The sequence below is a fragment of the Abramis brama genome (assembly GCF_963993115.1).
Source record: "Abramis brama genome assembly, chromosome: 22".
Lineage (NCBI taxonomy): Eukaryota > Metazoa > Chordata > Actinopteri > Cypriniformes > Leuciscidae > Abramis > Abramis brama.
In genome coordinates this window covers 27,376,875-27,390,204 of record NC_139984.1, presented here as the reverse complement: position 1 = coordinate 27,390,204, position 13,330 = coordinate 27,376,875, and the positions used below count along the sequence as shown (strand labels likewise).

The 13,330-nt window shown below is 38.2% G+C and overlaps 2 protein-coding genes across 2 annotated transcripts in view; both read right to left on the bottom strand.

Annotated features, from left to right (window-relative positions):
• atp9a (ATPase phospholipid transporting 9A) overlaps nucleotides 1-937 on the bottom strand; it is a 46,733-nt gene extending 45,796 nt beyond the window's left edge. The window contains exon 1 of the mRNA XM_084099641.1: nucleotides 810-937. Coding sequence (XP_083955767.1) covers nucleotides 810-877 — 68 coding nt within the window. The 5' untranslated portion in view covers nucleotides 878-937. The remainder of the gene's footprint in view (nucleotides 1-809) is intronic.
• A 1,583-nt stretch (nucleotides 938-2,520) lies between these two features.
• sall4 (spalt-like transcription factor 4) lies at nucleotides 2,521-10,236 on the bottom strand. The gene is made up of 4 exons (XM_084099704.1): nucleotides 10,105-10,236; nucleotides 5,286-7,766; nucleotides 4,905-5,209; nucleotides 2,521-4,809 (listed from the first exon to the last, which is right to left on the bottom strand). The coding sequence occupies exons 1-4, from the start codon at nucleotides 10,169-10,171 to the stop codon at nucleotides 4,387-4,389; spliced, it is 3,276 nt and encodes a 1,091-aa protein (XP_083955830.1). The 5' UTR covers nucleotides 10,172-10,236; the 3' UTR covers nucleotides 2,521-4,386.
• Nucleotides 10,237-13,330: the final 3,094 nt, after the last annotated feature.

Below are 13,330 nucleotides of genomic sequence, written 5' to 3'. Positions count from 1 at the left end.
ATCCAGCTTTGATCACATAAATAAATAATATTTTAAAGTATATTCAAACAAAAACTATTATTTTAAATTGTAATATAATAATATATAAACACACACACACACACACACACATATCTATATATATATAAACACAGACACACACACACAGATATATATACATATATATATATATATATATATATATATATATATAACTTATTTGCAAGCGAATACCTGTATGTGCAACGAATTTACATGGTACACCACCATGGTATAATGTCCAAACAACATGTTGGTAGGCTATATGGTGCTTTTTTGCTAAGGCAAAGCCACCGCAGTAATATAGTGGCATCAATGGGGATTTTATTTCTAAGGGCCATTATAAATAACCGAGCATTATATTGCATTCAAAGCTTGGTCTAGGTGCCTAGTTTCGACCATCCTAACAAGCGGCCTTATATGTATTATGCGATAACGGACTACATAAGAAGAAATGTTTATTTAGGAGACATATTGTGACATCATTGACAACAAATCACCTGTGTCCCGGAACAAGGATGTGCACTTGTCTCTCCTATATACAATAATATCAAGACGCTAAATTCACTTCACGACATCGTCATGGCAAATATTCAATGATATGCAAAATAAACAAAGAGCTACTCGTGTCATGTCGCGATATAATGTCATTATCAACATATTATTTTGCGGGTTAAGGGTAGCTGGGCTGTTAGCCACCATGCTATCTCACATACACCGTCCATAAACAAAGCCTCCATTTTCCAGCCGACGCGATTTCACGTTCATTTAACGTTGTGTTATGCTCTTACCCGTCTCTTCGTTTGTTGTCATGTCGTTTTTTGTGTCGGACGGGCTGCAGAGGAATGTTGTCCGTCATTGTTGTCCGCAGTGGAGCAGGAGTCGCCCGCGCGCAGGGCGGAGGCTGAGGGGTTGGGCTGTGCGTAAAGCCAAGCCAGCACGATGATGATGATGATGATGATGGGACGCTTCCAGATCAGCACCCTGGCATGTGTGTTTCAGCTAGTTGTTTATCATTATGCCTTCTTCTTTATTTAAAATTACTCAAACTATAGCTATAAGTCTGTGCTGATTGGCATGCTTCTATACTTTTTTGTAGATTCAGCATATTAGTTGTGTGCCATATTGCCATTCCACACATATTCTATGTTTTTAGCTTAGATAAACTAATTTGACTAAAAATGTAAGCTAGACAAGTGTAACTTATATTAACACACAAGTACAATATCCATAAACCACAAAAACTAAAACCACACTTTAATAGTCCCTTACAAAAACAATTCAAATTGTATACCATCAACAATACTTTTTTTGTAAGTGAAATAACATGATAAATTGTTTAGAGCATAAGAAACCAATGGGGGAAAATATATTTTATTCATATGTTATGCTATGTCCTTTGTAGTGGACACCAGGACAGTTGTTTTAAAAAATAAAAAGACAAAAAAATGTCTTTTTTTTTTTTTCATTCACCTATACATTTTTAGGTTTCAGGATTTTAAAAAATTTGTATAAAGATGTTTCTCAACTATGTTATGAAAGATATAATAAAATGAATTGATATACCATTTTACTTTATGCAATACATAGGTAAAATTGCCATAAATGGGTAGTCACATTACATTAAATGCATCTATACACTGTATCTAATTTGCATATTAATGTGTTCTTTGGGCAACATGTGATAAAAAAAATAAAATTAATAATTGGCAACATTTTCATAATCATATCTAATATTTCATAGGAATATTGATATAGAATTCCTTTCCTTATTCACTTGTGTCTCCCAGAATGCCTGATAAACATGATTTAAATCCTGGTGTCCTCTACAGTGGACATGTATGAATCACTGCCCTGCTTCATAACAGAAAGTCATATCTTGATTAGAAACCCCATAACATATTCATGAGAAAAATTTGAAAATGAGTCCGATTTAAAGGATACAAAATATATTTCCATAAGAGTCATAATTTTATCACTAAATTAATGTCGGAGAAGTTGTTGTCATGGTGAAACCTCCAAACATTTGGTATTTTGGTAACTGTGACATGTATGGTGTCAGAGAAATTCATTAAAATATAATGTCCACTACAGTGGACAAAAGTCTATTCCTGGGTTCCAGGAGGATATGGTAATGATTCAGTATCACGTTAAAGTTCAGTATGATTTCAATGTGAATGATATTAAATATCATAGTGTTCTATTAAAAAAAAAAAAAAAAAAAAAAAAAAAAAAAATTTAACACCATACTGACACAGCACTTTTGTAAAGCAATCCACCAGATGATAATGGAGACAGTCCTTTTAAATAGCGGATACCATGACCATTGATTTTGCTCAGTTCACCTTATTAGCTAATGTATTCCTACATTAGAATCAATTTAGACAAGTATCCTTCATATTGTATCAATATCCACTTTGGTGTCCTCAAGTGTCTTTTTTCCGAATGTAATGTAATGACTGCATGTGGATTTAAACAACAACATTTTGGAAAAGTTATCCTTGGTTTTATTCTCAAAAATATCAGAACGGAAGGGAGAACAAACAAAAAGCAAACATTTACAAAAAGTCTACACTGTAAACAAGCCTAAAACAGACTCAACATTTGAACAATCGTACAGACATGACCCCATTTAACCAAGATCTGACACCACCTTTTTTTTTACATCTAGGGAAAAAAAAGGCACAACTTGGTAAATGCATAATAGAAAGAGAATTTACAGGAGGAGTCTGCCTATTCTGAACAAGTGTTGTGCAAAGTGTCTGGCGATACATTCATTATATTACAGAAATCAGCAGGTTATGGGGGCACAATGCAACCATAACTCCAAACACAATGCAAAAAAAAAAAAAAAAAAAAAAAAAAAAAAACGACATCTAAATGAGGTAGAAATTTGACCAGCATAAAGTTTTTGTTTAGATACGCTGCGTGCATACACACAAAAGTCCATTCTTTCACTAAGAATGCATGGCTACGATCTCTAAACATGTCCCCACAACAATCAATACACATTTGGGTAGTAAACCATGACTTTCCTGGAATAAGAATGACTGCTGACTCCTTTTGGGACGAGATATGCATGCCTGCTCAGCACATGGGTATAAAATGCATGGAAAACGGCAAATTTACAGAATTCTAAAACTCAGTGGATCCTAAAACGGCAGCAAGCAAGCAAATGATATCTGAATGATGGGTCCAAGAAACAAAGTTCACAGAATAAATGGCAAAAGCTTGGTTTATATCAGATCTTAGCAGAATGAGGAAAAATAAAGTGCAAGGAATGATTAGGCATTTCAGTATTATACCGGCCTTTTTAACTCCTATCAAAGGTCTCAAATGAAAGCAACTCAATGCAATATTTGATAAGGACCACTGAAAGCAAGAAAACAAGTCTCCAATTAAATCACTTTCAAAATAAATGAATGGGCTACAGCTAAATGCAAAAATACAGCATATTTTGTTCTAAACAAAAGATGAAATCCAAAAGGCTTTTATTACAATCCTGTGGTGTCTTTTGTGATAGGAAAAAAAAAAAAAAAAAAAATGAAGAGAAAGGGGAAAATAAAACAATTCCAAGACAGGCACTTAGCGAAATTTTTGGTATTAAGCGCAGATAGAAACTATGAGAATAAAAAAATTCATAATAACTTAGTGAAATCCAGTTTCAAAACAAACATCTATACTATAACTACTCAATGAAACTGTAGATTCAGTAGATTGTGTGGAATGGTCAATTAATTACATTTTTCTAGGCACGAATTCCACAAACACATTTGCTGTATGGCATCTATGCCACGGATGTCATTTTGTGACTAATGACCTTAAATCGAACGCAACTTAAGAACAGGACCATGAGAAGCCAAGCAGAGATGAACAAGATGTTAACTGTTAAAACACTGAGATCTCTGGTCACCTGTGGCAGAGATCCTCCTGAGGGTCATAGAGCTGAGCACAATGTAACTCAAAAGAGTGTCCTATCACTAATGAGACTGCTCCAGAATAAAGCTATTTCAAGTAAGACTTACATTCAACTTCTAGAAACAAAACTGACAAAATACCCGCATATATTAATAGAGAGAAAGAAAAGGGGAAGAAGAAAAAAACTACAGTAGTTAGATCAGATTCAATTAGAAGTAATCGCTAGCATGTAAGGGTCCAAAAAGGAAGGCATGGCCCGTTTTAAGGTATAGGCTCATTTAACAAGGGTATGTAAATTTGCAACTTCTTAAAAGCAATCTTACACACATGAATTGATTGTACCAACTAAGGACTGAATTAATAAATAGCCCAGTTCATAACATCTCAGCAGGCTCATAAGCACAACGCAGACTGTCGATTGGGAACATTTGTCTGTAGTCCTTTCGCTTTCTAATTCACTTTACCCTCCTCCATAAAATGTGGAAACTTTGCTAGGCTTTCAGAGCCATTCTTTTCCATTTCTGCAACTGTGCCAGGGATGCCCGCCTGAGAGGACTCCATCTTGGTTATTCCCCCAGTAGAGCCCACTAAAGGACCTCCAGCAAGACTTCCTGGTAGAGGGATGCCGCCATTTTGGATGACTGAAATCTCATTGGTCTTCATGGTCAGCCCATTTGTGAAGGCAGCAGCGTACTGGTTCCACACCGATGGGTCGAAATTAATCGGTGGGGGAATCAAATCCTTTGGGGGAGGCAGCATGTCTGGTATCATCTTGGATTCGGTGCCCATGGCCATCAAAGCCATCGGGTTATCCAATGAGAGGCGCTGACCTCGCCTTGCTGTATTATTCCACATGTGCGTCCCAACATGGACCTGTAAAACATAAGAGTTCATGAGATTTACTGCGGTATACACGGGGCATTTGATTCACTTAAAAAGCCTAAAGTCAAAGCAAAAGACAGCGTTACCTTAAGATTTCCCTTTGTTGTGAAAGCCCTGCCACAAATTGTGCACCCGAACGGCTTCTCGCCCGTGTGTGTACGTTCATGGATTTGCAGGGCACTGGCAGATGAAAAGTTTTTCCCACACATGTTGCAGAGATGTTGCTTGGTGGACCGACGAGGAGCATTAGAAGTAGAAGGAGGAGTAGCAGCTCCTTGAGGCAGCTGGGAGCTGTACAGACTGTGGGCACCCATTGGAGTCTCAGGAGGGATCTGCATCTCCAGTTTGACCAGACTTGGAGGCACCCTCATGAACGGTAACTGGCTAGAACCTAAGAGAGAACAAATTTATTAGTTTGGCAAAACATCAGTACCAAAGTTAAGCATGTTGAAATTAACAAAACGTACCATAGTCGCCATTGGAGAAGGAGAAGCCCGGCTCCTCTTTGATGGGTTTTGGAGCAAAACTTGATGTCAAGTCCAGTGCTCCGTTGTTTTCACTAAAATCTTGAGGAGCATCAGAGTCTGGTCTGGATTTAACACCATCGTCTGGGTTTGTGTATTCTGGGGATTTTGACGGACCATTACTCAGGAGACCGTCTATAGGGGACAAAGAGTGAAAGGACACAGAATCTGACACACCTGGACTGCGGCCATTCTTGTAATCCGTTTCCCCAGACCCTGAAGGGGAATCTTTCAGCCCGCTATCGCTCTCTGAAGCAGTGCTGCTTTGCCGTTGAAGGTTCAGTGCAGAAGTAAGGCTCTTCATGTGGTTCTCCAGGGCAGCGATGCCTGTAAACATAGATGGTGGACCTTGGAGAGCCTGATCTTCTTTGCCGTCGGGCTGGGGCTCTATAGAGTTGTTCAGCTTCTCCTGAATGTCCAAATCCAAGTCTTGTTCTTCCATACTCTCTTCATGCCCAGTGGAGTCAATGTTCTTATCCTCAGTCATACTAGCATCCAGTGCTTCAGGACTTTCAAACTGACTCTCTGGCAAAGGTGTGTTGGGAATCTGGCCGCCCATGTGCATACGAATATGCTGCTGGAGGACGACTGCGTTGGTGAACTTCTTATGACAAATTGGGCAAGAGTGTTGCATCTTAAGAGGAGTGTTGGCCCTGTGAACGCCATAATGAGCTTTAAGGTTGCCCTTGGTGGAGAAAGCCCTGCCACAGATTTTGCATTTGTATGGTCGCTCACCAGTGTGTGTGCGGTAATGCATTTTGAGGGAACTTTGGCAGCTCAGCACTCGGTGGCAAATAACACATTCATTGGGGTCATTTGTCCTCTTGTCCAAGCCATCCACCATTTGCTGAAGTTTTGCAGTACCAGAGCCGTTTTCACCAGATAGACTGTTACCATTTAGGTGGTGAAATCCAGCCAGCGCATCCGACGAATCTTTGCTCTGATCCAGTCCCGCCATCTCCTGACCGAACATGCTGGAAGAAATGGATGCACCGTCGCTGCCAGATGAAGAAGGCCTCTGGGAGTAGATGTCCCCACCTACTGGAATATCAAATGAGGGCTTGAATGCTTGGAGCACTGGTGGATGGAGACTTGTCGAAGGAATCCCCAGCACTGGTTTGGTGTCATTAAAATTATTTTCCTCCATGGGGGGCAAAGACATGCCATAAGGAATGCCATTGTTTGTTGGTATATTGTCCAGGTGTTCTGGTACAGGATGTGGATTCATCTTAATGTGTGGGTATTTTTCTTTGTGCCTCTGGAAATGCACTTTGAGGTTTCCTTTAGTTGTGAAACGGTTTCCACAGATGTTACATTTATAGGGCCTTTCGCCAGTGTGTGAGCGCAAGTGGATTTGTAGAGCGCTGTCATTTCCAAATGTTTTACCACAGAACTTGCATTTGTGCTTGAGCATGTGTTCGCCAGAGACCATTTTTGACTCGGGCATCACAGGGACCTTATTTTTCGCCTTTTTAGAGGAATCCATGCTTGCTGCAAGGCTATTAAAGGGACTCTGTAATCCCATGACCCCTGGAGACTGCGGAAGCAGCGCTGGAAGTCGGCTAGCTAAATCAGGGAGTCCTTTAATGTCTGCTTTTAAGGGCATTGAGCCCAAACCTCCAGCGAGGGATGTGGGGATGGTGGCGGATTGAGGTAGTTTTGCTTGCTTCAAGGCTTCCAAGGACAAGTTCTGGGAGCCCGTGCGTTTGCCAATGAGGGCAGCTGCAGCTGAGAGCTGCTGGGATAAATGTGCACCCAGTGCTTTCAGTGGATCCACAGCAGCGCCTACTGCAGAGTGGAGACTTTGAGGTGCCATCATTGCCACCTGGATTCGTATCTGCTCAGTTAGCTGAATCTGCTGCAGTTGCTGCTGCTGGAGACTGACCAGCTGCTCCAAGATCATGGGGATTGCAAGAAGGGCATCTTGGTGTGGTTGCGGGGGTGGAGACTTCTGATTGGCCGAATTGGATGAGTGTTGTGTTACAGCGACTTTGGTAGCAGGCATGGACTCAAGAGTCACATTAGAGTCTTGCATTTTGGAAGATGCCGAGTACCTCATGTCTGGACTGCCAGACACATCTTGATCGTGATTTGAGGGATCATCCTGGTTGAGCATGAGCTCTCCTTCCATCATTTCATCAGACTCTGTGCTATGCTTTGAATGCAAATTGCTGGTAGACTTATCGCCGTGATCACCCAGGAAATTACCCGGAGAACGCTGGGAGAACTCAGAGGGCACTTCACTCCGATCACCATCTTTCATGATCACTACCTGCTGACTCTTGGTGCAGTTTCTCTCATGTTCAAGAAACTCGGCCTCATCGAAGAACTCAGCGCAACATTTGTAGCAAACCCTGGTCTCCTCTGATCGTCGCCTCTTAGCCTCATTGCCATTTTCCTCACTTTGACCACTGTGCAAGATCCCTGCAGAAAAAAGAAAAGAAAAAAGAAAAAAAGTTGAAGACATGAGTTCTTTTTAACAATTCGCTGTAAATAAGGAAAACAATTATACATGTTAACAGTACTCCCTGCTAATTAAAGTTTTATAGAGAAGTCTATTTCTATTTAGCATTTATACTCTGAAATCACGAATTAAGTGGCACATTTGGATATGTTAATTTGCATAACAGATGCTTAACATTGAGAAACACACTTATTAGATAAACTCAAGTTGCTATTATAAGCAGTCACATACAACTTTTCAGTTATGCAGTCCCACCAGACGATGGCAGCATTTACAGCATGAAATCCAAAGCTTACTAGAAAATATTTACCAATAAAATGAGGTTAACCAGCACTTAAAAACTTCTCCTTCCTCCAACAGATTTTCCATCTCTCAATCAAACAAAATGCATATGGCTCATAAACACACAGCATATGCTTAACTGATGTTCAAGTAATTAACATACAAATGTTGTTAGGCAGTCCTACTGAATTATAAAAGAATGCTGATAACAGTCTAAAAGGAGCCAGTCGGTAATTCGTATAGCAGAAAAAGCCAGGAAAATTAAATTAGGCTACAGCACCATTAGGGAGGTCCTTTTAACAGAGCCATTGTTAAATGCAAATTTCATCATCTCATGAATGGGAAAGACCACCTGTTAACATTCTGACAGCGAAACTGGACATGTTAATTGTTCACCAAACAACTTAAAGGGATAGTTCACCCCAAAATAAATTCTGTCATCATTTACTCACCCTAAAGTTGTTCCAAACCTGTATGAATTTCTTTCTTCTGCTGAACACAAAAGATATTTTGTGCATAAACAAACAATTGATGGATCCATTTGACTTACTATACTATGGTTTGGTTACCAACATTCTTCAAAATATCTTTTGTATTCAGCAGAAGAAAGAAACTCATACAGGTTTGAACAACTTGGGGTGAGTAAATGACAGAATTTTCCTTTTTGGGTGAACCATCCCTTTAAATGTAAAAAATGCTCTCAGAGCTAGCAGATAACCAAACACCTCAAACCAACAGAAGTTTGATTAAAAAAAAAAAAAAGTTTGATAAGAGGATCCACTTTCAAAAACTGGATAAAAAGCCATAGTCTTGATTGCATGTTAAATTTAAAAAAAAAACAAACAAAAAAAACAGTGGAGGTACAATCAAACGCTAAAAGGACTTGATTTAAACAAATTGTGCCGAAAATTAATCGTTTAGGGTTGAACGGATCAATTGAACTGCACATTAAATCAGCTCACCACAAGGGGGCGTTTGATCAATGTACAAGGGATACAATGTGTCTTTACTGATAGTGTTATACTGATTGTACCTTAACTGAGAGAGAATTCCACATGCAATATTGTACAACTCAACTGGCTGAGATTAAAGTCAACTTTAAACAAACAGAACAAATAAAGCCCAATCAGCCTCAGTCAATATACAATTAAACACATCTATACCATCTTTACTCTAAGAATAACCACATTTCGGTATGTCATGTACCGTAAGTTAGTCATGTAGATGTGGTTTACATTTACACCCCCATTGCAACACAACTTCATTTCCATCCCCCATCCACATCTCCATATGCGACCAAAAGAAACTGTGGGGGATTTATTGCTTTGTGGTCAAGCATGTTCGCGACTCACATTTCATGCCGACCTGTTGAGCACCTTTGTTTAACAGTGGTCAGTGATACCAGTACGCCACATCAAATATTAAAACACATGAGCATAGTCTGAAATATACATGTACATTTATCCAACAGTCATACAGCTGATCGAAGCAACAACCAAAAAAAAACAAAAAACAAAAACAAACACAAAACATAGGCTATTTTTATATTTTATCCTTAGCATATTCTCTCAATAGCCAATCTGTAATAGACACCCATCAAAACGCAACACTAAATATGTGAAAACAAGATGCCGCTGACTCGCAGAATGTAAAACGCACAAAGTCGATAAATATTAGCGATTTAGTAAATACATTAGACTAGCAAAAAAAAAAAATGTCTCTATATATTAACCAACAAACTAAAGAAAAATAAATCAAACTACGCCTTTTCTTCACCTGAATTAAACCGCGTCGGTCGCCGAAGTTAGTTTACACATTTATGACAAATTTGATGTATACAGCAACTTTTTAGTTGATTTGGCCATTCATAAAACCAGTCAATTTAAAGGCTTGTGATTCCATTTACGTCGAAGTACATAATTCAGATTATGAAATTAAACGCATAACGTAACTTACAGTACACGAACTCAAAAATATAAACAAAGTTCCCACTACTTTTTGTCGCTTCAGACTTACCATTTTCTGTCGAAGCGGGGTCGTCTGAATTGATATGCTGTGGTTTGGACTGCTTGCGCCGCGACATGGTAACCTACAACCATCAGGGGCGAATAGTAAGACTATTTAGTCCCTCTCCTTTAGAAATTCTCCAGGTTGGGGGAAATTAGCCCCTCGAGTAGAAATGCGCATGTCAAAGTAATTATTATTATCAATAATGCATTGCGATTTATCATGCTCTTCTGACAGCTGATTGGCTCCGGTCCAAAGTGCTCGCGCATTATTCAAATGAGGCTTCATTGATGAGAAATGCAGAGTCGAGAGAAAGGGGGAGGAGATGTGTGTGTGTGTGTGTGTGTTAGAGAAAGAGAGAGAGAGATAGAGAGGGAGGGAAGGAAAAACGCGCAAGCGGGGAGAATAATTTTAAAAGAACAATCTAATTCTTAATAAACTATTATATGAATCTTAATGTCTGAATGATTTTATATTAAATTGTATTATTGTTTTAGATATTTATATGGATCTTTGGGTGTCTCATCACTTTAGGAATTTATATCCTATTATATAAGTATTATTAAATCATACAATTTCTGATTGTATTTTCAGTTTTTTACAATATCATATGGATCTTAATGTCTGAATGATTTTATATTTTATTGTATTATTATTTTAGATATTTATATGGATCTTTGGGTGTCTCACTTTATGAATTAATATCCTAATATATATTTAGCTTGTGTTATATTTTTTATATGTATAACATTTACATTTCTGATTGTATTTTCATTTTTTTTTTTTTTTACATTGTCATACATATTTCAAATAAAATGTGACAGACAAGTTACTTTACACTTGATAATGTAGATGGATTTCCTCTATTCTAAATGAAGCCAACATTAACATTTATTTACAGTGTACATGAAGACAAATCTGGTCGTGCCTTTTCACTCTGTGATTTAAATATGGAAATTGCAACTGACATAAAGTCCTCATCACATTAAACACAAAGATCTGCCTGCCACAGTGTACTGATAGTGTAATGTACAAATAAAGAGCAGACAAGTAAATATATGCAAATGTTAAAGGAGAAATGAGGAAAAAAACTGCAGTTGTTTAGTTCATTCAAATACAGTATGTAAAGCAATTGTCTCACCTTACGAGAAAACATGGATATATTAGTTAAGAAACAATATATTTTGTGTGTGTGCATTATGACATTTTTTATTTAAATATTTAATAACTTTAAAATATGATGGGGAATATATAGCCTATATATATATATATATAGGCTGTAGTGCTAATCGATTAATCACATCTAACATAAAAGTTTTTGTTTATATAATAAATGTGTGTATATAGGCTATTGTGTGTGTGTGTGTGTGTGTGTGTGTGTGTGTGTGTGTGTGTGTGTGTGTGTGTGTGTGTGTGTGTGTGTGTGTGTGTGTGTGTGTGTGTGTGTGTGTGTGTGTGTGTGTGCGTGTAAATATACACATCCACACATATACATTTTATATATATTTATGCACATTTATATAAACAGATAATTTTATGTTAGCGATTTATTGCGATTAATTGCGATTAATCGATTTGACAGCACTTTTATACATATATATATATATATATATATATATATATATATATATATATATATATATATATATATTACTTTCTCTGTTCTATTGATTTTTTCTCATAACATAATGTTTGTAAATCACAATGTGCATATAAGAATTGTATTTCCATTAATAAAAATATTATGTTTTAGTTGCTTTTTTAGTTGCTTAAACAAGTATGAAGTCAAAATGGCCGAAATATTTTAAAGCAAGACACAATGTACTGAAAGAGTCTTCGTTTTTAATGATGTCACTCACTGCGTATGAAAATACGCCCTGGTCAGCAGTCTTTTGTTTGGGTCTGTTGGTTTTAGTCAGGATGTGTCATGGATGCCATAGATGTTTATTAGATAAGGCGGCGCAGGAGTCATTTGCTGTGTTTGCACACACTGGATAAATCTGCCTAAAAATTCTTCACTTAGATTTGAATGCAAATGGCTCTTATTTAACTCACACAACCAGCCTTTTAGAGCTCACAACGTGCATTATGCGCAGCTTTTCACTGTATAATCTCGGCACGTCAGATGTGTCAGTAACTGCTGTTAAAGCACGCACCAATTGGCACATCCTGTCCTGCCATGGACAGCTATGGTTTTGTAAATGTCCCGGCTCGGAATGAATGAGATTTTTTTAAACCCCCGCTTCCCTCCCGCCCCCTTTTTTCATAAGGCAATGTGAGAACGGCAAGTGCTTTGAGGGTGCGAAAGAATTTATAGCTTTTCTCAAAAGAAGATAGGCCGTCACCCCCACCCCGTCTCACTGTCAGCAGCGTATGCCTTACACCAGAGGAGATTGATGCCCCTAAACTTAATGGAGGCCCTCAGTGACTTAGGCGGACAGGAAGAACCAATATTTTCAATCCATTTCCCCAATTCAGACATGTAAGTGTTGTATCCATTAAAACCAACCGAGGGCTGAGGTCAAAGCAAGCACTGCATGTGACTCACTCATCTTACACTCATACAGTGTATACACACTCATACACTCATACTTATACATCTTGATGCTTCGGAGAGTTTAGAAATGGCCTAACACAATATTTTTCAATCAGTTTAGCATCAAGTTTTATTGTTGTCCTGCTAATTACAACCAGCCGTGTCATTTCACCAATAGCGCTGTTTCTAGATAAAGACAAGCCTTTAAAAATGGAGCGTCTGTCCATCAGGACACAAAGAGGACTCTATATATTTAGTAAAAACAAACGTCTATCACGCACGGACTGAAGGTGCAGAGAGGAGGGGTGTGCAGTCTAGACGCTTTATGACGGCAATAAGAAACTTCGCTTGGGTTCAGTGTTCCTGTTGTGCTCAAACTAAACAATTCTCACTTTGTAAGAAGTGAGCCATAAATCCAGGACGGTGGGAATGAGAAAACTCTCATCTTATATTTGTCCTCCTCTACGGATGGACAGATGGGGTTTTTGTTTCTTTTTGAGGTGCTTATGATGGGGTCTGGTTTTGAAGACAAAAGAAATAATGGCGTTTTATGCATTAATGTAGGCCTAGCTGTATTTCAAGCGGTGATGTGACAACATTCAAAAACTATTTTTCCAAGACTGGAAAGGAAAAGTTATGGAAACCCTTAAAAAGTCATGCATGTTTAGTTATTGTTTGAAAATGCTCTTTGTGAGCGCA

Excerpts from the sequence above, each read along its gene's own strand:
- sall4 (XM_084099704.1), bottom strand. The coding sequence starts at position 10,171 with ATGTCGCGGCGCAAGCAGTCCAAACCACAGCATATCAATTCAGACGAC. Across the intron at positions 7,767-10,104 it reads CCCCGCTTCGACAGAAAATG|GGATCTTGCACAGTGGTCAA; the intron begins GTAAGTCTGAAG and ends TTTTTTCTGCAG. Across the intron at positions 5,210-5,285 it reads CTTCTCCAATGGCGACTATG|GTTCTAGCCAGTTACCGTTC; the intron begins GTACGTTTTGTT and ends GTTCTCTCTTAG.